This window comes from Perissodus microlepis, chromosome 4 (genome assembly GCF_051167445.1).
Source record: "Perissodus microlepis isolate ML-2025 ecotype Zambia chromosome 4, ASM5116744v1, whole genome shotgun sequence".
Lineage (NCBI taxonomy): Eukaryota > Metazoa > Chordata > Actinopteri > Cichliformes > Cichlidae > Perissodus > Perissodus microlepis.
Genome location: NC_140464.1, coordinates 29,287,606 through 29,310,618, shown reverse-complemented (window position 1 = coordinate 29,310,618; position 23,013 = coordinate 29,287,606). Strand labels below are relative to the sequence as shown.

General features: G+C 42.4%; 1 protein-coding gene across 2 annotated transcripts in view; it reads right to left on the bottom strand.

Moving 5' to 3' along the window:
- hdac5 (histone deacetylase 5) overlaps positions 1-23,013 on the bottom strand; it is a 63,716-nt gene that overhangs the window by 22,943 nt on the left and 17,760 nt on the right. The window contains exons 1-6 of one of the 2 annotated variants that reach the window (XM_084926948.1): positions 19,908-21,321; positions 8,236-8,331; positions 6,347-6,600; positions 6,122-6,266; positions 5,916-6,021; positions 2,297-2,430 (exon numbers count right to left, since the gene is read on the bottom strand). In XM_084926948.1, coding sequence (XP_084783074.1) covers positions 2,297-2,430; positions 5,916-6,021; positions 6,122-6,266; positions 6,347-6,600; positions 8,236-8,331; positions 19,908-20,064 — 892 coding nt within the window. In that variant the 5' untranslated portion in view covers positions 20,065-21,321. Of the gene's footprint in view, positions 1-2,296; positions 2,431-5,915; positions 6,022-6,121; positions 6,267-6,346; positions 6,601-8,235; positions 8,332-19,907; positions 21,322-23,013 lie in introns of those variants that run through there. The other variant, XM_084926949.1, reaches the window with a different exon arrangement.

The following is a 23,013-nucleotide window of genomic DNA, read 5'->3' as shown; positions in this document are numbered from 1 at the left end:
GAGATAAAACTGTTCAGCTCAGAGACATCAGTGTAACACAGACCATTTCCTGTAAATACTAAGCTGTGCTCGGAACGCAGGTGAAAGAAGAACAGTTATTTTGTCGGCTGCTGATCTGTCTTGTTTCTTTTTCATTATAGGTCACTGGTAACATGCAGTGGTTTGTTTTGGCAGAGGGTTTCAGTGATATTTTAAGTCACCTGGTGACTTGCCAACAAGATTCTATCAGGGCAGACCGAGAATTCTGCTAATCCTACATTACAATTTGGCTGGGTCGTTTGCTAAACGAGCAGCCACAGTGGATTTTAAGCTATTTTTGGTGTATGGGTCAAGGTGAGGATAATAAACAGTAGAAGGGAAAACATGAAGTTTTCAGTGGCATAAACAGTATCTGGATCCAGAGGGATGACATGACACTGCTTACCCGGTGGCATCAGGGCAGCCAATGACAGCTCGGCCTGGCATTTGTTATGCTAAAAACCATTTGTCATTATTGTGAGCCAGGCAGCAGAACCTGGACACAGTATCCCGGGACACACTGGAGTATATTTACAAAGAGTGAGTTTAATCTGGTCTATGTGATTTACACAAGTGCCACTGAAGAGCACCCGTGTCATGCACATCTACAAAGTGTTCCTGCCTCTATATTTGGATGACTGGCTAAAAGGAAGAACCCTTTAGAGCTGAAAACATCACGGCATGGATGCTTTAATCTGCAATTGTAGTCAATTTTCCATCTAGCACAAATTTGAAGCTCTTAAAATCTGGCAGGTTGCTGGGAGGTTAGGGTACGTGCACATCTACATGGCATAACTGAAACAGAAACCCTGTAAGAGACAAACTGTGAAGCCATGATGCATGAAAGAGAGCATGTGGCTAAAATACAACCTCGTGCTAACCCTACACCGACACTGCTTCACCCTGGTGTTGGCTATGATACAGACTATGATTATAATTCAGTGTAGGAGCATTAGAAGCTGGGTGTATGGACATGTATATGATCATATCATACACACACACACACACACACATATATATATATGTATAAAGATCCATCACAGCGGCCTCCTACTATATAAAGTAAAGCTAAAATACCTCAGACCTATGTGCTGTGCACAAGTGACAACTACAGTCTTTGCAGTCGTGAGCTGGGTGGTGCAGATGCAGTACGGAGGTCCTGCCACACATCCATGTGAGCTTCACGTAGCCCAGCTGCTGCGCTCTTGTCTGTCTTGGAGTGTTGTGGGCGACCTTTGTACGCTGAGCATTTAAACAATTTAACTACAGAGGCAAACATGTTATCCGGTAACTGCTACTTCAGCTGAGACCACAACAGTCAAAAGAAAATGATGTTTCCATCTGCAGCCATTTATATTTGGCGGCATCTATTTGAGAACCTCCACTTTCCATGTGCACACATGAAAAGCCTTAGGCGGGGAGAGCAACAACAAGATCTCACCACAGGACAGATGACGACAGATAGGACAATTCAGAAATAGCATGAAAGAAAGAGCTGGGGTGGAGGTGGGCTGCAAACTCCCTTCCAGATGTCCAGCATCTGTGTGCAGGCTCAAGCAGCTTAAACACAGCTCCCTGTGTAAGAGTTAGCAACTGTAAATCGTCAGCTGACGTGGGGACCAGCTGATGTGCTCTGACTGTGACCGAGCTTCAGTTTGTGGGCTTGTCGCTCATCGCTTTATGGCGGACGGCCGGTCCCTGTTAGACACAGACTTGGACTGGTCAGATGACTGTGTCATTGTTTGACGCCCCTTCATAAGTAAAATGAGGTTTTCTTCACCTCCATTGATGCTGCTGAGTAAAATGAACCTGAGACGTGCCCACAGTTGCTTTGCATGTAGCATATCACAGCTACATTGTTACGTGTGTTTTAAACTTTCTCCATCAGCGAGTCCACTGGGGTCCATTTGGGTCGAACAGTGAGCGAAATTTACTTTACTCACTCCGTCTTCCACAGAGACTTTCATTACACCGACTACTCGTGCACCCAGGCAGCAGACTGCAAAGTATAACAGGAACAACTGCTCGGCCATCGGGACTCCACCTGTTGCCATGTGTGGATCCACCTAAACACCTTTAATATATATGAGATTTGTCTGGTAGGTTGGAATTGTCCGTTGCATTGGGGAGTATCTACACACTTTTGTTCCAGGTCCAGGTAAGGCAATTAGTCTGCAACACTTATTTCACAAGTAAATAAGTATATGACAATACTGCACCACCTTTGCATACCTTATGAATTGTGTACGTGCAAACACACACACACACACACTCGTACCCGTCTTGCGGAGTGGGAAGTCGTCTTTGCCCTCATAGTTCCCCAGGAGAGGGGGCAGTTTATAGGAAGGAGGAGTCCCCGGTGTGTTGCTCTGCGGAGGCGAGCTCTGCTCCAGGGAGGTGTGCTGGGCTCCCCTGCAGACACAAACACCCAAACAGACGGCAGATTAGCTGCCTGGGAAAACCCTTTTATCGTACCATGAGACCGAGCGCTGAATGTCATTTTCTGCCCAGGTTCTCGAGGGACTTGTACGTCATTTAGTCATTTCCTACACTTCCTAGAATGCTGCGTTATTTCCTTTGATTGTCAGTGTGGAAACATTCTCTCTGTGCTTCTTCCTTTAATTTCCTCCTGTGTTATAGCTGCTGCAGAACGGGTCTGAGTAAAAGCTTATGACACTCAAACCTGACCTTTTCTGTTGTTGTTGTAGATCAGTGAACATTGCCGGTTGCTTCTGGCCCTGCTGATTCTAACAGGACGTGGCATCGTGTTGTCTGCGGCCCTTTTCAGACAGGGAACTCATTACGTTCATGGGAAGTGACAGCTTTTTGTCATTCAGGCGTAGGTGTCTGGTATGTTAGCGTGTGTTATGGAGATGTGTCTGAGGTGTTGGAGCAATATTTTTTTAACATGATTCAGGTGATTATCCACACATCAGACTGAAAAAAACATACATCACAGAACGATGGGTTTGTGGCTGTTATTAATAGTAGAAAACGAAAAAGAGCTCAGCTCACTGAAAACACAACGCGAGCAGTTTTGGGATCAGCGTTTTCTGTAGGAGGATCAAAACTGGACAATCTTTGGTCCGTTCTGCTGTAGGAAAACTGAACATGTGATGCTTCTGTTAGAACAGGCGATAATGAAACTTTAATACAGGGGTCCCCAATCCCAGTCCACGAGGGCCGGTGTCCCTGCAGGTTTTAGATCTCACCTTGGGTCAACACACCTGAATCACATGATTAGCTCATTACCAGGCCTCTGGAGAACTTCAAGACATGCTGAGAAGGTAATTTGTCCATTTAAATCAGCTGTGATGGATCAAAGACACACCTAAAACCTGCAGGGACACCGGCCCTCGTGGACTGGGATTGGGGACCCCTGCTTTAATAGCTGTCATAGACAGCGCCTCATTAAGATAACACAACCAAACTTTATTTTGAAGCACTCGAAACTGCTGGAGTTTTAATACAGGCGGGAACTTTTATTTAGATAAACAGCACTAAAACACTCGAGAGGCCAGTTCAACAAAGTGGGAAACATTTACTAAAATAAAAAGGGGGAAAGTACATGACTCACTTCCCACCCAAATTCAAAAATGCTCCTGCTAGTCTACATAAGAGTCCCGTCAACTAGGGCTGGGTTTAAAAATTGATTTTCCAGATTCAAATCGATTTTAGCTTTAATAAAATAAAGTGAATCCTGAATTGATTTTTAAATAAAAATGCATTTTGCCAGAAATGCCAGAATCTCAGGTTGAAGCTCACAAAACTACTTCAACAACCGCTAAACAGCTAAAACAACAAATGAGAGCAGGTACACGGATTCCACACAAAGATGTAAACACAAAGCGCGGATCGTTCACCCGACGACACGTACACGGACAGCTCACTGATTCTGATGCTGCAGGTTTTGTCGCTCTCACTGAACCAGCAGCAAAAGATCCAAACTTTGCTTCACGTTTGATAAACATCGTCATGGATTCCCTCTTACTTTTGCTGTTTTGCTTCCACCACGATAAAATCACACTTCCTGCACTTCCTCTCTCTCTCGATGTACTTCAAGAACAGTTTCCCATCTCAAATCTCTGTTTTCTGCATTATTAGCTTGCTTATTACCGTTTTGTACAGCGCTGTACACAAATGACCTCCGACAAGAAAGCCTGATTTCTGCTGTTCAACACCGAAGAAATGTCAATTTTTTTAAAATGATGCCAAATTCCAAATTGCTTTGCTGTGTCTCTAATGAAACCTCTGTAACTTTGCTCTGCTTCACTTCAGCAGCATCAGATAATGCTCATATGTCGATTTATGGTTTTCTTCAGTTTTTGATCTAATGCAGAATATTTTTCAGGTCATCTGCTATAAAAAGCCAGGCCAGGAAAATCTCCTTCATGTTTTTTCTGTTTTATCCTCAGTTACTTTGACACAAAGGCATCTGCTGTGATGCTTACCCCTCTGATGAAATCTCACAAGTGTCAGTACTGATAAATGATCAGAAATATAATACAGCAAAAAATTCAAGTTACGAAGGCACTTAACGGCAATATTTCTGCCCGTTACGGCAAAATGCCCGCATAACGAAATCCGCTGGCTCTGATTGGCTGAGCCCAGAATGCCTACAATGCCTACAATGCCCACAATGCCTTCCGAATCATGTGACAACCCCCTTGGCTTTCGTACTTGTGCTTCGCTGTTCCGCTTGAACGACGTATTGTTGTTGCAGTTAGCAGTTAGCCTGTAGCCTATCGTTCACTGAAAAGGCGCGATGGGTGCTTTGACTTACGAAGACCCTCGGGAACAAATTAGTTTCGTAAGTCGGGGTTCCACTGTATTTCTGACTGTCAGTCAAAATTTATTCAAATCAAATCGATTAGAAATGGAAATCGATGCCCAGCATGACCCTCAACGTCTCTCTGTTGCATTCAGGATCCAGTCTGAATGTTTCCTCCTCCAGAGCATCACACGCTCCCTTGCATGGTGTCCTAAATTCGTCATCTTCACCCTTGAGCTTGCTCACTCAGCTCTAACAGTGTTACATTATTGTTGGAACCGTGAGTCCGGCCTGTGGACGGCTGCACCTGCACCTGTGAGCTCTGCTGTGACCTCGTTAAAGTCAGCTGAAGACAGAGCAGTGTCCTCGGATGTTTGAGTAACGTGTTTTGCACCAGTCCGGTTTCTTCTTTGCTGTGTACGTTGTTGTCTTTGTAACTTCTCTTTAACTAATGTCCACGTTCTTCAATTATCCGAGCAGTATTTTTGCATTCTCAAGTTTTTCCTCAGGTTTCTTTCTCACTGTTTGCATTATTCACAGCATTTTCCATAAAACACTTGGTGACTCGTGTCTGGAAAAGTGCCACATAGATAAACATTGCTTACTATTGCTATTGCTGAGCCATAGCACAGAGGATTTGCATGTGCATCACTGCACCATGCACATACCGCGGTGTTACAGTGATTATGTTACTATCCAGTGACCTAAGACATGGCTCTAGTACATTAACTGCATACTGTCAATTTAATGAGATAGAGCTGCTCACCAAATTGCATCATGTGCCCTCAAATACTACATATAACCCTGGTAACGAGGTATAACTGTGTAAAACCAAAGCCATGTGTGTTTTAATGCTTATTTCTCTACATCAAGACAACGAAAACACAACTTCATGATATCGCGGGTAAAACAGCACCCTCACACTCTCCTCAGCTTGGAAAGTGAAGAGTGCTTCCTCGAGATCTCTCAGGTCCTGCTTTGTTTTATTTCTGTTTTGTTTTCATAGCGAAGTGTGTTAAGTGCATGTTATATGAGGCTCTAGTTCTGGTGCAGAAGATCAAACCATCAGTGGGAAACACTTTCCCATTTCTACACACACACACTCTGAAACAGTTTTGGTCCTCACCAGCACTTTGGGGAGAAGGAATGGTTTAGTCCGCCAGAACCAGGCTCCTTCTTACTGAGAAGGAACTCCTGCAGCTTCAGCTTCACCTCTGTGCTGGCAATGGCACCTTCCAAAACACACACACACAAACACACAAAGCAATCAGGCCACTTCCCTGTCTGTATGCAAACAGCCTGTGGTCTGCGAGTAGCATCAGGATGACCTACTCTCTTTGCCTTTCTCCTTGTTCCTCAGCAGCAGCAGTTGCTGCTCCAGCCGTTGTTTCTCCTGCTCTTCGTGTCTTTGCTGCTCCAGCTTCCTCTTCTGCTCCAGCTCCTGCTGTCGTTTGGCTGCCAGCAGCTCCTGTTGTTGCTACACACAAATACACACACAGGTTATTGAATGGTTCCTGGAATAAGGCAGCGGAAAAGAGAGCCGGTGCTTCAGCTCACCTTTAAGTGTTCTTGCAGCTGGACTTCGTGTTGTCTTGTTAGCACTTCGTGTTTTTTCTGAAATTCTGCAAACAGCAGCTGTTTCTGCAGCTCCTGCTGCTGCTTAAGGAGAATGAGTTCCTGCTGGAGCTGCTGCTCTCTCATGGCTGTGTCCACCACTGCACCCCCGGAGACAGACCCTACCCTGGGCTCAGTTCGCAGGTCCACCGGGCCTCCTCCTCCTCCTCCTCCCGGGCTTTCTCCTGGACTCCCACCTGGAAATGTCACAAACAACATGGCATCAACTTTAGCCAAATGCACAGCTGAGCTTCTGATTCTGTATACCTGCAGTCTGATTTGAATTACTGCATTTTTTCCATTTCCTAATTATTTATTTTTTTATTTCCTTCGAGCAAAAGTGTGTGAAGAACATTACAGCAGCCATCACACTGGACACTATTTAAAAGCTAAAATCTAAACTGAGACCTTTTATTTATTTTATGAAAAATATTATATTCTGGCAGCAGCAACATGTTTCAAAAAAGAGAAACTAAAGGCTGCAAAGGTAAGTGTTAATAAAATGAACAACATTTTACATCTAATATTGGTTTATTGGCAACACGTCAGTAACAGGATTGGGTCTTTGGAAAAATTCCTCAATGTATAATTGTGATAACTTTGAATATCTTATCATCTAAAGCAGTAATATCAAAAGATTATGAAAATCTGAGAAATCTCTGTGCAAACAGGATAAGGCCAAAAATCAGTCTTGGACGACCCTGATCTTCAGGTTCTCAGCACACAGTGCACCGTCCCATCCACAAACTTAGGTTAAAGCTCTATTGTGCAAAGAAGAAGAAGAAGCACTATGTGAACATGATCATTGAACACCACCGTCTTCTCATTTAAAATGGACTGAGGCAAACCTTTCTGTCTTCAGATGATTAGAAATTTGAAATTCTTTTTGGCAAAAACAGAAGCTCAGTCCTCCAAACTAGAGATCATCAGTATCAGTGCTCACTTGGTATGAAGGTATGAAGCTTGCACATCTGTAAATCATCAGTGCTGAAAACTATACACAGGTTTAAGAGAAATGTGTGCTCCCATCCAGTTGATGTTTTTTTAGGAAAAGCCTTACATATTTCAGCAAGGCAATGCTAAACTGTACCCTGCATCTATTGGAACAGTTGCTTCATTAAACCGAAAACTATAAGAAAGTAGAACCAGGATTCATGAGCTGCTCAAATCTATCAGGCAGGAATGGCACAACATTTCTCCCCCTGAAGTCCAGCAACTGGTCTCACAGATGCTTACAACCTGCTAAAATAAGAAGGGATGCTTTGGAGAAGGTTTTGTTTTTTATGCAATCAGGCCTGTGCTTGAAATGTAAAGGCTAAGCACAGTCCTGATTGGCTGCCTCATTCCTGCACACTTTTTGTGGTCCATGTGAAAATGTAAAGTAAACAAAGTAAACACTTTGAATATGAGTCTATGTTAAGCCCAGTTTTGGTTATTCTGATATTACTAAAGAAGGATTTTACACTTTACACTGGCTCATGAATGGCACGTTGTAGTCAGACCCCCCCTTGCTCATCACAGGGGTTTGTAAAAACCCACAAACACCAACTCTGATTTGAAAGTTTCGTACCAGGACTTCCCAAACCGGTGGGTGTCATCACGATAACTACATCATTCTTGCACACTGTCCATGATACATATGACATACATAGCCATAGGTATGTATATCATTCGCTGGGGTGAGGAACGTTAGGCACACTGTGAGCGTCAAATTTGAAGCATCAGACACTTCACTTCCCACATTCTGGTTATTTTTTAAAATTTGTACCACCACACACACACACAGACACACACCTCCCACTTCAAGGACTCTTAGAGGACTCCCTACTCACCACCTTCTCCACCACTTCCTCCTCCTCCTCTCTGCTCGCTTGCTGTTCCTACTGGGCTCTGCATGCCCGATGGGAGGCTGCTCTTCACCTCCACTACTGCAGGAAAGAGAGCGAGAGAGAGAATAGAGAAATGAGTGATTGATTAGTGTGGAAAATGTCAGGGACACAGCAGATTATTGCATCACTCATCGCATACACACCCACATAGAGAGAGCTTCCATGTCATTCAGATGGGCTGTGATAGTGTTGTAAGAAAAGTGAGGGGGACAGTCCTGCTGCCTAAAAATATTCACAAGCAGCAGTGGGTAGCACTGAGTTCCAGCGCTTTATTCAGCATGGCTACACTAAAGGACACTGCAGTAACATGCTAACATGTGCTTTACATACTAATAGTGACAGATTATTACAGTAGTACGAGTAGCAAGCAAAGAAAAAGGAACAAAGAAAAAGTGTCTTGTGACACTCATTTCTGTAACACTTGTTCTTAATTGAAATGCCAGATTCGTATTGATTTCCTGCTTCAGACAAAGCCTAGCTAAGCCCAGCAGCTGACTTATTTTAAGTGTGTCAACAGGCTATGACCTCTGATTAATAATTACGAGCTGTGATACTGATTAATTGGTGAGCTTTCTTAATATAACCTACAAACAAAACCTGCTTTTGGACACTGGCTACTCTCTTAAAGGCTTTTTCACAATAACTTATAAGAACGGCTTCATTTTAACAGAAATGAAGCATCATTTGTGTGCGTACAGAAATGCACTCAGTTTAAGCTGACTGTCGTCACTCGCTCTCTGCATTTGTTGTAATGCACTCTTCTTCTTTTTTTTCACAAGTACATTTAAGCTACAAGCCTCAGCAGCACTTGGATCGGAAGGTTCCAATCAGCTTAGCAGCTCCAATCAGCTTATACTGATCACTTGTGTGTATAAGTGAATGTTAGTGAGAGAGAAAGAGGAAGAGGGGGGGAGAGTTTGTATGATCTCATTTGGACTGATTCTTTAGTTTTGGCCCTTGGAAGCGCAAAGAAGCAACAGGTTAACACTAGGGATGAGTATCGCAAAGGTCCTGCGTAGCTGTCCGGGACTTTGGGAGATCAGATGACGTTTTAACCATGATGGACTCGATGCACGCACCCACAACAGTCTGTCTGCTAATATTTACTTAGATCATTAGCCCATTTTTATATTTTAGATAAGATAACCTGTAATTTAGATAATGATGTGCTCTCCAGGCTGCTGCTATAAGATACCTGGAGAACTGCTAGCTGAACTATGAGCCAGGCAGTGGAAAACTCTCCTTTTCTCACTTTGAATGTTTAAACGTTCCCTAAATGTTTTCATAGACTGTTTGTGTTTTTCCCTTACAAGACAAAGAAGTGTTACATTTGCACCAACAAGCACTGTCAGCATCAACACACAGTCTGTATGCTGGGACGGAGAAGCTGCAGATCCTGCACCTCAGAGGGTCTGAGCAAGACACAGAAAACGTTCTTCTTCTGTCTACGTTCTGTCTATATCAGTGAAGGGGGTGTCAGATAAAATGTGAAAGGTAACTTTAATAAACCAATATAAATCTGTTTTCTTACTTTCTTCACTCCCAAAGGCTGCGATATAACGGAGACTCTGATCATTTGTAATTCAGTGCTGGGAGTAAAAGATGAGAGCAATGAGAAAGAGGGGCAGAGAGGTCCTAGTAATCCTGCTCCATCAGCAGCCATCACTGTGTCCGGGAGAAGGGCTGTAACCGTGACCTGCCTTTGCTCTCCTGGTGACCCCTATGAGAGGATCAGGCTACTTCTTAGGAAACGCCACACACGGCAGCACGCTGTGACGTCAGGACATTTCCTGTCTGCAGACCAGGGAGGAAATTTAATTAGGTTTTACCTACTGTGAAGTCTGACCTTTGACCTTTCTGAGTTGGACCGATTGGTCTCTGATGTCTGACGCTTCCCACATGGCTTCTAAGCTAATCAAACAGGAACATCCACAGTAGGGCCAAGCCTGTTAGATTGTGACGACTTTGGCTTCAGATCATAGCAGAGCTGAAGAGAAACATGAAGTGGATCTACAACGAGTGAACAAGTGCTTCATGACACAGGTATATGAAATCAGCAGAAGCTTTTCAGGCTGCTGGTTTGTGACCAAAAATGCCCAAAAAGTGGGAGCTCTGGATAAACAAGTGTGTCTGTTCATATGTGTGCAGCCGTTCACAAATTACCTAAACAAATATTCTGGAGTTTCACTGTGACGCACGTGTCTCCCCTTCCACTACAACACACACTCTGTCTGTATATGTGTGTGTACGTGAGAGACCGGTCTGTGAGTGTGGGTACAACAGTCCATTTGGCAACAGAGCAGCATTCCACAGCAGCCAGCGTCTGACGTCAAACTGAAGACATTTATAGTCTGGTAAACACACACACTAACGTACAGTCTGACACAGAGGCAGGGCTCAGGCAACATTTTAGTCAATCACCCTGTATCAGCTTCTAACTGACTACTGCTCACTGCAGCACCACGCAGTCATTCATGCACCACGGCAGATGCAGTAAAAAAGAATGAAAGACAGACTGTGGGTCCACTTCGTCCAGTCAATGAATCTGGATGGAAACAAGACGGACTGGTCATTATACCCTGGCCCTAATAAGATACACAGGCACACTTTCTACACGGTGTCTAGGTCAAGAAAATGAATGAACCTCATAAAACCAGAGAGTTTACTATAAAGCAAGCTAAAAATGAAGGCGTGAAGAAACATGTTTGGTAAACTGAAAGAAAAACAAAAACCAGTCTTCTCAAAAGGAACTCCAATTAAATAAATGTGTATCAGTGGCATTCAATCAGGGCAAGCAAAGCCACCACTGCATGTTACTGGACAAACATGTTACTGCTTGTCCAGTAACATGTAAAAAATCAACATCAATATTTCTCCTTGCATCTCAAAGAGTGTTCTGTCCCATGAGCGTCTCTCATTGCATGTGTGCACCATCCTTTAAATTACTGTCATCATGCAGCCACAGTTAGTTGTTAACTCTGTAAGCAGGCTTAAGTATGCTTGCCTCCCTAGAATACATAGCACCAGTCGATTTGATGAGCATGTGCATGTGCCATTAACACTGGCTTGAGCTGGGCAAGCTAGGAGGACTGTTAATTTGTGCATGCACATTGTGAAAAAACTTCTGGTCTTTGAGGGTAGATTAATAGTGGATAGACAAACTAGATAACCCGCTGCTGACTCTGATTTACCTGATCCGAGATCAGGTACTATCTGTGGGTTTTAGCAAGCATTTTGTGATTTTCTATTACTAGCCATGTCCTCTTTATTCAAACAGCAAATTGAAGTGGCTAATCAATGGACCACAAATTGCAGTTTAATTAATGGATAAAGACCAAGCAAACAAATGCAATGACTGTTAGCTTCAATCGCCCAACGCTACGTCCATAAAAGCAAGTCTGTACACTGTGTGCATCCATTCATCACACAAGGAAGCACTGAAATCACCAGCACAAGGAGATTCCATTTGGCCAAAGGTACTTCAGGAAAATTGCCAAACTACTGGATAAAAAGATTAATTAACAGAAAAGTTGAACAATGTAAATGTGAAAGCAGTACCTGTTGACTTCATTTTGTATTAAATATTGTTACTTTTAAAAAAAAATTTAAATTTTACATTTTTCCATTTTCTTCTAGGAATTGGCATAATGAAACTAAGATTCTTCAGTATTTACTATTATTTGTCAAATGGCTCATTTTAGATGTTGCAAACCATATAAACATTCTCCATAATAATGAGCATGAAGGAAATAAAAATGATCTACAGCCGCTCAACTATAAATTAAGTGATCAGGATAAAAATCCCCAAGTACTTTATTTTGTTGCTGTTGTTGCTTGGACCGGTGAAATGAACCATTTCTGTCTTATTCAATTCAATTTTATTAATAAGGCGCCAAATCACAAAAACAGCTGCTTTATAATAGAACCTACAATAATACAGAGAAAAGTCAACAATCAAATGACCCCCTATTTGCAAGCACCTGGCAACAGTGGGAAGGAAAAACTCTCTTTTAACAGGAAGAAACCTCCAGTAGAACGAGGCTCAGGGAGGGGCGGGGCCATCTGCAGTGACTGGTTAGGGGTGAGCGGAGGAAACAGGATAAAAGACACACTGTGGAAGAGAGCCAGAGATTAATAATAACTAGTTATTAAATGTAGAGGTGTAAAAAAAACATGATGAGTGAAAAGAGGTGGCAAACGCTCAGTGCATTGGTGAAGCCAACTGCACCATAACTAAGGAAAGATTCAGGGTCACCTGATCTACCCCTAACTATAAGTTTTATGAAAAAGGATATTTTAACCGTATTCTTAGAAGTAGCAATCAAATCTGGGATCTGGAAGCTGAAGGCTCTGTCTCCCATTCTACTTTTGAATATTGTAGGAACCACATATTACCAAATCACCCTAATATGAGGTCTTTAAGATAAGGTGGGGCCTGATTATTCAAGACCTTGTTCATCAGGAGAAAAAACTTAAATGTGATTCTGGATTTAACAGAGCCAATAAAGAGAGGCCAGCATTCGATAAATCTGCTCTCTCTTTCTAGTGCCTATCAGTACTCTCACTTCAGCATTTTGGACCAACTGAAGGCATTTCACAGAGTTTTTAAGACATTCTAATAATAATGAGTTACAGTAGTCCAGCCTAGAAGTAATAAAGGCATGAACTAATTTTCCAGCGTCACTCTGAGACAGCATGGTTCTAATTTTAGAGATATTGTGCAAATGGAAGAAAGCGGTCCTACATATTTGTCTAATATGCGCATGTGCTGGTCAACAATGACTCTGACTGTTATTGGAGGACAAGGTAGTGCAGTCCAGAGTAAGTATCTGGTTAAACACCATGTTTCTAAGGTTTTTAGAGCCAAGTACAACATCCTCAGTTTTATCTGAGTTTAGAAGAAGAAAATTAGAGGTCCCTCAGGTTTTCATGTCTTTAAGGTATTCCTACAGTTTAACTAACTGGTGTGGTCATCTGGCTTAGTAGACAGATAAAGCTGGGTATCATCTATATAGCAATGAAAATGTATGTAAGACTGTATAACGTAAGCAGAGTCCTGTGGAACTAATTAACATTAGTGTGTTTAGAAGACTTCCCCCATTTAAATGAGCCTGTTAGATATGATACAAACCACTGTGTTCAGTACCTGTAATACCTACAGCATGTTCTAATCTCTGTAATAAAATATTATGGTTAAGAATATTGAACGCAGCACTGAGGCCTAGCAGGACAAGCACAGAGATGAGTCCACTGTCAGAGGCCATAAGAAGATCATTTGTAACCTTCACTAAAGCTGTTTCTGTGCTGTGATGAGCTCTGAAACCTGACTGAAACTCTTCAATAAACCATTCCTCTGCAGATGATCAGTTAGCTGTTTGACAACTACTCTTTCAAGGATGTTTGATATGAAAGGAAGGTTGGAGATTGGACTATAATTTCTACGCAAGCTGGGTCAAGTGATGGCTTTTTAAGTAACAGTTTAATTACTGCCACCTTAAAGGTGTGTGGTACACAGGCCAGTAATAGAGATAGAGACTGATTATATTTAAAATTGAAGCATTAATTAATGGTAGGACTTCATTAAGCACTTTTGTAGGAATGGAATCTAACAGACTGATGATTTGGAGGAAAACAATTACTGAAGTTAACTCAGAAAAATGAATCAGAGAGAAAGAGTCTAAATAAATATCCGTACTACTGAAAGTATCTGTAAATAATGATAGGTCTGTGAGGTGGTTTTGAATATTTTTTGAATATTTAATATTTTATTTGTGAGGAAATTAATGAAGTCTACTAGTTCAGTTTAAAGGAATGCTTGGCTCAGCGGACCTCTGACTCTTTGTCAGCCTGGCTGCAGTGTTACAGTCCTACAATCTACTAACTGGGAATTTCCCACTAATGCCTCTGACCTCATGTGGCTGCTTTAAAGCAACTGTGATCCAGTCAGTATCCAGACAGAGTCAAAGATGCTTTACTAAGTGTTGGCCAAGATTTGTCACTGCAAATATTTTGAAAATCGCATGATGTATCCCATCAGGGATGTGGAGTTTGAAGTCCAATTTGGATTACTTTACACTCTTTCTCTGGTTCTATCACTCCTATTTCACACTGGTGCTGCTTCTGCTGGGAGGTATTTCTGGAAACCAATATTTTTCTTTTCTCCTGCTTTCTTTCTCCCCGTCTTGTTCACTCTGCATTGCTAAAAGAAAATAGGCACTATGACGTCAGCCCTGCAAAACACTCTAAAAAAAGCCATGAGACAGAGAGACAGAGCAAGAGAAAGAAAAGGCAGAGGAAGAGGGAGAGTGAGGTAAAAATAGTATAATGGCTGTGTGTACTTTAGACAAATTAGAAGCTTAGAGAGAGGGAGAGGAGTCACATGTGTGGTGTTGCTATAGAGACCGATGGGTGGGTTAAGCATTATGGGATGGCAGACTGTAGGTCATCCACAGTGGATCTTGTCTGTTGTGTTACACTGGGCTGAAAGTACTTGAAAACATCTGGTACAATTAATTGTGCCACAGAATATACGTAGCTTTAAAGATGCACTAAGTTATGTTTTTATATTTCAACTTCAGTGGTCACGTACAATGTAAAGTGAACCAGTAACAGTAACGAAACCTCAAAGAATTATCACCCCCATGAAGCAGGCCTCCTCAGCGTTTAACACTGTATATTTCGTCATTGTGTTTTTACACTCTATAGCTTTTGGTTGAGTCTCACGGTTGTGATCTTGCTTGGTCATTTCAGCATCCGACATCAGTTTAGAGTACAAAAAGCTCTCATTGAATGCTTACAGTTAAGCAGATGGAAAAGTTCAGAAAGTATCGGATGAACAAAGCAGAGCACATTTCCTACAACAGGCAGTGGAGACCAAAACAGACAGTGGTGGATTTAAACATGACTGAACAGATGTGTCCACACAGACTAGCACTGATTATAGTGTTGTGAACGTCAATGAATTTAAGCTACTTACGAAGCCAAAATAACCTTTACTGACACATAGTGGGCAAGGACTAATTTAAACTTTCAACTTTGAGACAAGGGATTGGATCAACTACCAATAGGAGAAAAGGATACGGCTGATGGGTGGTAAATACATTAAAGGGTTATCTATACAACAGGAGCCTGTAACGTCCACAGGAATAGCAATAGGTGACAGCTGCTGTTACTTAAGGTAGAATATCATACAAAGTAGGGCTGCCACGATTAGTCGACTAGTCACGATTACGTCGACTATCAAAATCGTCGACGACTGATTTAATAGTCGACGCGTCGTTTGAAGCTTTGTAAGATCACAAAAGACGCAGGAATAAGTAGTAGGATTTAAGAGTGTAATAACGGACTGAAACAGAAGATGGCAGCACTGCATGTACAAGGATGCCAGCTGCCGTTAAACCCCGAAGAAGAAGAAGCTGTGTCCCAGAATTCATAGCGCAGCCCAGCTCAGTTTCCAACAATGGCGGCAGCTAGTTAGTTTTAATATTACTCTTATTATTCTTTCTGGGCCACAAAATAAACATTTAACATATTTTCAGGCGAGAATGTAGCTGCGTAAACCTCAAATATCTGCTCAGTTTATCAAGACACCACATATTTTCAAAAGCGCTCCGACGTTTTCGGAGACGTCTGTTACCCACTAGCTCGATAGCTAGCCGGGGGCAAGGCTCAGTATAGCCGGTGAGCACACCGGACTCCCGGCAAATCGTTTTCAAACCCACCGCCGTCTTTCGCTACTCAGGTTAAACATGATATATAAGTCACTTAGATAACTTAAAAATGTTATTGTTTGGCTTTTTTTTTTGTATTTTATTTGTTCCTGAGTAAATCGGTTTGGCTGAGATTAAAGTTATAGTTTTTACACAGCTGAATAAACGTCAAGCAGACAACTGATTATCAGAAGTGTGAGATGCTCGAGAGTATACTCCGGTGTCCTGTTATATTTTAGATAGCAAGGAGTTTATTAAACTTCACCGAAACAATCTGCAAATTTCATTAAAATTTAACAAACTATCATCTTGTCTTTATTTTTAGTTAGCACATACCTTAAACACTTAAAGCTGTAAGCTAATGATAGTTATATAAGAGCAGATGCTGCTGGTGCAATAAGCTGTACGTTTTACGTCCAATGGATGCATGATCTGATTAGTCGACTAATCATAAAAATAATCGGTGACTAGTCGACTATAAAAATAATCGTTTGTGGCAGCCCTAATACAAAGTTCATTATTTTTCACAATCTCATTTATAAAGGTAAACTTTTACTTTGTGGTTACATAAAGTTCCAGCCTACTAGAGCAAGAGAACTGTCGTGCATCTCTTGCGCTAGTAGAATACAAATAACCACAATCAAGGGAAAACTACCGACTTGACAGTTGTTCAGATTACAGTCACTGACGCCTGCAACAACGAGAGTAAGCCACATTAGGTCATTGCTGAAAAGGCTGGATACACAGGATTCACAGAGTGCCGTATCAAAGCATGGAAAGTTTACTGGAAGGGAAAAGTGTGATAGGAAGCCCGGGTGACTGAAGTGTTGAGATGATGGTCAAGAAAAGTTGATTCTAAACTTAGGATGGACTGAGGCTGTTGCCAGTGCATCGAGAACCACCGTGCACAGACGTCTTCAGGAAAAGATGCTACATCTGTCACTTCCCTACGATTAACCCACTACTGAACCAAAGACTTGAGAAATGTCTTACCTGTTCATCAGTGGCCCAAAGTCTTTTCAGATGAAAGTAAATGTTGCATTGCATTTAGAAATCAAGGCTCAAGAACTTAAAGGAAGATATCCCAGTGTTTTAAGTGCAGTGTGAAGGATCCACAGTCTCCTCGAGATGTTGATATCTTTATCTAGGTATTAGCACTTGCCCACAGTGCAAAATGAAACTGGCCAACGAACTCACCTGACCTGAACCTTACAGAGAATCTCTGGAGTACTGTCTAGATGAAAATGACAAACTCCCAAACTCGAAAATCCAAAAAAGCCAAAGGCCACTATTAGGGCTGCCACGATTAGTCGACTAGTCACGATTACGTCGACTATTAAAATCGTCGAAGACTAATTTAATAGTCGACGTGTCGTTTGAAGCTTTGTAAGATCCCAAAAGACGCAGGAATAAGTAGTAGGATTTAAGAGTGTAATAACGGACTGAAACAGAAGATGGCAGCACTGCATGTACAAGGGTGCCAGCTGCCGTTAAACCCCGAAGAAGAAGAAGAAGCTGTGTCCCAGAATTCATAGCGCAGCCCAGCTCAGTTGTCAAAAACTGCCGCAGCTAGTTAGTTTTAATATTACTCTTATTATTCTTTCTGGGTCACAAAATACACGTTTAACATATTTTCAGGCGAGAATGTAGCTGTGTAAACCTCAAATATCTGCTCAGTTTATCAAGACACCACATATTTTCAAAAGCGCTCCGACGTTTTCGGAGACGTCTGTTACCCACTAGCTCGATAGCTAGCCGGGGAAATCGTTTTCAAACCCACCGCCATCTTTCGCTACTCAGGTTAAACATATATAAGTCACTTAGATAACTTAAAAATGTTATTGTTTGGCCTTTTTTTTAGTATTTTATTTGTTCCTGAGTAAATCGGTTTGGCTGATTATCAGAAGTGTGAGATGCTGGAGAATTTACTCCGGTGTCCTGTTATATTTTAGATAGCAAGGAGCAGACGGCTGAGTTTATTAAAAACAATCTGCAGATTTCATTAAACTTTAATAAACTATCATCTTGTCTTTATTTTTAGTTAGCACATGCCTTAAACACTTAAAGCTATAAGCTAATGATAGTTATATAAGAGCAGATGCTGCTGGTGCAATAAGCTGTAGCTTTACGTCCAATGGATGCATGATCTGATTAGTCGACTAATCGCAAAAATAATCGGTGACTAGTCGACTATCAAAATAATCGTTTGTGGCAGCCCTAGCCACTATCAAAGAAACCTCAATAACAGCCTTGCAATGCCACAACTACGATGCACTGACGCAGTAATCCACAGTAAAGGAGTAACGGAGTAAAGTCACGGGTGTACAGACAAACATTTCTTTGAACATTTTGGCCATTTGTGTGTTGTAATATATCTCTTCTAATAATAAGAGAGGCTGGCTTTGATTATAAGCTATAATCAAAATTCAAACAAAAGAAGACTCGATATATTTCAGGGTACAAGTGAAAGTTCTTTTGTTAAGTTCTTTTTCGTGACATTCTCTTTTTTTGAGAAGCCTAAGATGTGCACATAGTTCACCAGTTATAATGATATAAACAAACAGAAGGTTATCAGGTGTGTTGATCTAGGAGTTGTTTTAATTTTGCAATCTAAGAGGAAATTCATTACTTCATTTAAAGGAATTTTGGGCCACTACATATGTAAATCTAACAAATCTTGAGCTACTTCATTAACAGCGTCTTCAATCTCTGCAAGTCTTTAATTCTGAACACACACACACATGCACGGAGCCAACATTGTAACTGCAGCCAAAAGAAGATTAGAGTCAATATACATCCTCTTTGTTCCAGCCTGCTGTCATCAAGCTACATTTCAACACTGCTTTACCTCATTTTGGCACCATTGTTTGGCCAGTTCTACTCTACCTAAAGCTCAGAAAATCCATTTTATCACCCATGTTTCCTACTAGTGTACATTTGTGTTTGGCATTATAGGTGTAGCCAAAAATAAATAATTAAAACACTGTCAATTTCCTAAAGATGTCCAAAGGATTCCCAAAGCTAACTTAGTCTACAGAATGAGACGGAATGACAGAAAGTGTGTCCAGACTGAGATAGCTAAAAAGAAACCATCTACATAAACTACAAAAATACTCAGACCTTTTACAAGAGATCAAGAGAGACTGGTCGGGGCTTTCTGCCCTTCTTCTCTAAGAAACGTGAAGAAGAGCGAAAACTGCTTTTTTGCTTTAAGAGTGAAAAAATCTTCTTACAAAGAAGACTGAATCTCATCTCTCTTTGACCTTCTGTCAGGCTCGTCAACTTGCACTTTATTTCTAAAAATCTGATTCATTTTTCTTTTTGTTTTAACATAAAATGTGGAGCTTTCTCTTTCAATGTCAAACGAGAGACTTTTAACGAGAGTTAAAAGTTCCAATTGTGAGAAAATGTCTGTTTAACTGTACTGCAGGGATAAACTATGGAACCAGGATATTTTCTGAGGTTGGGTATCTTTTGCATTGTAACACTGTCGCCTAGCACTGGAAACCTGCACACAGTTATTCTACTTGAATCTATGATTTCTAAACACATCCATCAATATTTATCCTCAATGTGTTTGCTGGAGAAGACGATACAGACGAGATGTGGGAAGTCATGTTGAATCTAAAAATACGTGTATGAGGTATCTGTGGAGTGCACAGTTTGACGCAAACTGTGGACACCGAGCACTTAGTGTACTCAGGTACCACCGTCTCCTCAGCGAGCTGCGAGTGCTGCTGCTCCAGCTGACAAACTTCAACACAAATACCACACAGCCGTTCCTTATGAGAGAAAACGTCAAATTATTCATCAGTTTTAATCAAACTCCAGCACACCGCAGCACCCCCACTCCCTCCCTCCCACCTTCCCTCTCCCCCCACCCCTACTTTCCCATAGATGACTCACCAGCGGTGGGCATGGCAGTGCTGGAGCCCCTGTTGCCGCTCAGGAGCTCCAGAGGCTGATGGTGGCTGTCTGTGCTGCTGGAGGAAAAACAGGACTCAGTCTCATAGATGGTCTGCAACATGGCGCACAATCCTGACACGGTGGGATGCAACAGCATGCCAAGGCAAGAGCCGGCGCTTTATTTTGTTAAACCAGTCACTTCTTCATCCGAGACGCAGGCATGCCGTAGACCCATACAGTTAAACTGGAAACTTCAAAACTAACTTCTGCGGGGAACGGCCGCAAATTACAAGAAAAGAAAATAATCGAACACCTCTGTGCTTCTCTTGTGTAATCCAGTCTCCATCGGACTCCTGGAGCTTCTGCCGTCTCTGACTGCTCAGCTCGAGTTGTGATGACGAGCAGGCGACACTTTGAGCAAACTCCTCCTTTCTAATATCGTCGTCTCGGCTGCAGCCCACAGAAAGCCTCCCCTCCGCTGGGCTTCGCAGATCAATCAAAATGTCAACAGCCAAAGGAGACCACCTGAAAAGTGTCCGTGTGGTCTTTTGGTTTATTTCTCTGTACCTACATCACCTGGCGTCCTGATCCATGCAGAAACACAGTGCTGGCTCCAGTGCTGTTGGGGTGTGTTGCAGATGGAAGGAACAGAAAGTTTGTTTCTTCCATTCAGCTGCGAGGGAAAATCCAGTCACCCACAGGCTGTGAGAGCGAGGAGCGACGACGAGAGGAGCTGCTGCAGCCTCGTCAACACAATAAAAATACAGAGGAGCAGCCCAATTCCCCAGCTCTGTGTGCATCAAAGAATCCTCACGCTGTTCTCCTCCTGGCTGACGAGAGGGAGGAGGAAGAGAAGGAAGAGGAGGAGAGCAAGGAGGAGGTGAAGGAGGAGGAGAGGCAAGGACGTAAATAGCTTTGGGAGAGCGCTCCCCGAGGTTCCATGTTTCCAAAATTAGAACGAAGCACTGAGAGAATGACAGACAGAGAAGGAAATGGAAGAACGCTGGGACGGCGAGTTTGGAGTCCTCACTGAGAAACTGAGCAGCAGGAGAGGAGATGGCACGCTGTCCTCGTATCATAAGACAGAGGATAGTGGAGCTCCACACAGCGACCACAAACAGCTGCTGGTCAGACGGCTAATATTCACTGACTGAGAGTCACTGATGAGTGTGTGTGTGAGAGAGACGCTCACTGAGCTACTGAATGAACGTCGACAGAGAGACAGGAGACGGAGGGAGGAGGGTGACCGAGAGAGAGAGAGGCTGAAAGTAGATCACTGGGTGGAAAGGAAGTTAGACGGATACAGAGAAAAGTCAACAACAGCTCATTTTACTTCATAGAAAGGAGAGGGAGCAAGGACACGAGAAGAAGAGAAGAGAAGAGAAGCATTTACAAACACAGGCGATTGGGGTGGGGGAACAGTGCTGAAAATAGCCTGCTAGGGTAGAGGAGGAGCTAGAGATAAAAATAGACAGAGAGAGGGGAGAGAAGGAGAGAAGGAGGGAGCAGTAAGCCTGCAGCTCTGGGGTGGGGATGGGAGGGTGGCGCTGGGTGCTTTCATGTTTCTGTGCTGTGCTTGCCAAATACTGTATGTCAATCAAAAGTGTGGGCGGGCACTGTGGACCTCTTCTTGCTCTGCTAGCTCCACGACCCCCCTTTTTTCGGGTGCACAAATTGTGGCCGTGCAGGTGTTTATGTTAGCTAGCAGCGGGCACTGGGGGATGGCACAGTCAGTGTAAGATCGCAGTGTGATATCAGCTCCAAGCATCCACAGTGCCAAGAGGATAAAGCCTACTCATCTGCTGAATGGTCATTTAGTGCCACCGGCTGGCCGATATGTCCACCTGACCAATAAAATATGTCAACATTCAGCCAAAGGATTGGCCGACATTCACGGCTCCCAGAGCAGGAATCCTGATAACTGTTCCATTTAGTACCACCATCAGGTTGGTGCTGCGAATGGTTCTGCAGCTTTAAGCTGTACTTGCTGTTAAATTGCATTAACAATATTGTTAATCATTGTTTTTGTGAGGCTTCATTCACTTAACCCTTAAACAAGTTTTTATTGAAAAGAAAAGTTGAAGCCTCAAAGACACTTGTTTGAATTAGCTACAACTTCCACCATCAGGGGGCAGTGTTTTACTAGTGGTTTAAGATGTTATTATTTGATGGCTGCTTAACTTTTTTTATTCGCTACCACCATTTCTTTAAGAGCATCTGCCACTTGCCAGGCTGCCAATACGTCTGTGGTCTTAAGGACTTGCTGGGTTAAACAAAGAGTACACTGCCTCACTTGCACCACCTTGTGGTTAAAAGCTGGTAGTTAAAGTACAGCCAGATCTAGTTAGGCTTTCGTTAAAATCTCTTAAACACAATACAAAGACGCTTTGGACACAACAGTTTCTTCACATTTTGTTGAAAAATGTAATTTTCAAAAAGGAATTTAAATTAAGTATAACTACAAGACTGTGCATAAGTCTTAAGTCACCTCTGATTTCTTCCCATTTTGCTTCCAGTGAGCCAGACTTTTGTTTTCTTATATTCTGATCCTGAGCAGTCGTTCTGCAAAGGCTTCTTTGTAACCAGAAGCTACACGCCTCACTTTGCTGTCAGCGTGGATATTATTCATTGAAACTGCTCTTTATAGTATTTGTTTGTTCCATTCAGTATTCAGTCATAACAGAAGCTAGACATTAAGAATAGGTTTTGGTCCTCGTAACAAAATATAATGGGATGTCTCAGCTGCTGGCAAATGCAGAGTGCAAGGATTAGAAAAAGCAAAAGAGGAGAACAAACTGAGCTCTGTGTAATCAGTGATTTTACATTTAAAAGATGAACAAATCCAGCAGACCAGCTCAGGACTCGTCTAATTCATGTATTTGTCTGCTTTTCATCTCTGCGTTGACCACTGTCGCTGCTGATTCCTTTCCAGAAATGTTTCTTTGAATCATTTTATCATCACTTCTATCCCACCTCCTCCTCATCACCTTCATCTCCCTCATCATCCTCACCTCCTGTGTAAACAGCTCCCTGTGTCCTCCAGCAGATCTAAGGGTGCCTCAGTATGACTCACAAGTAAAGACTATATACACAGCAAAGGGAGAAA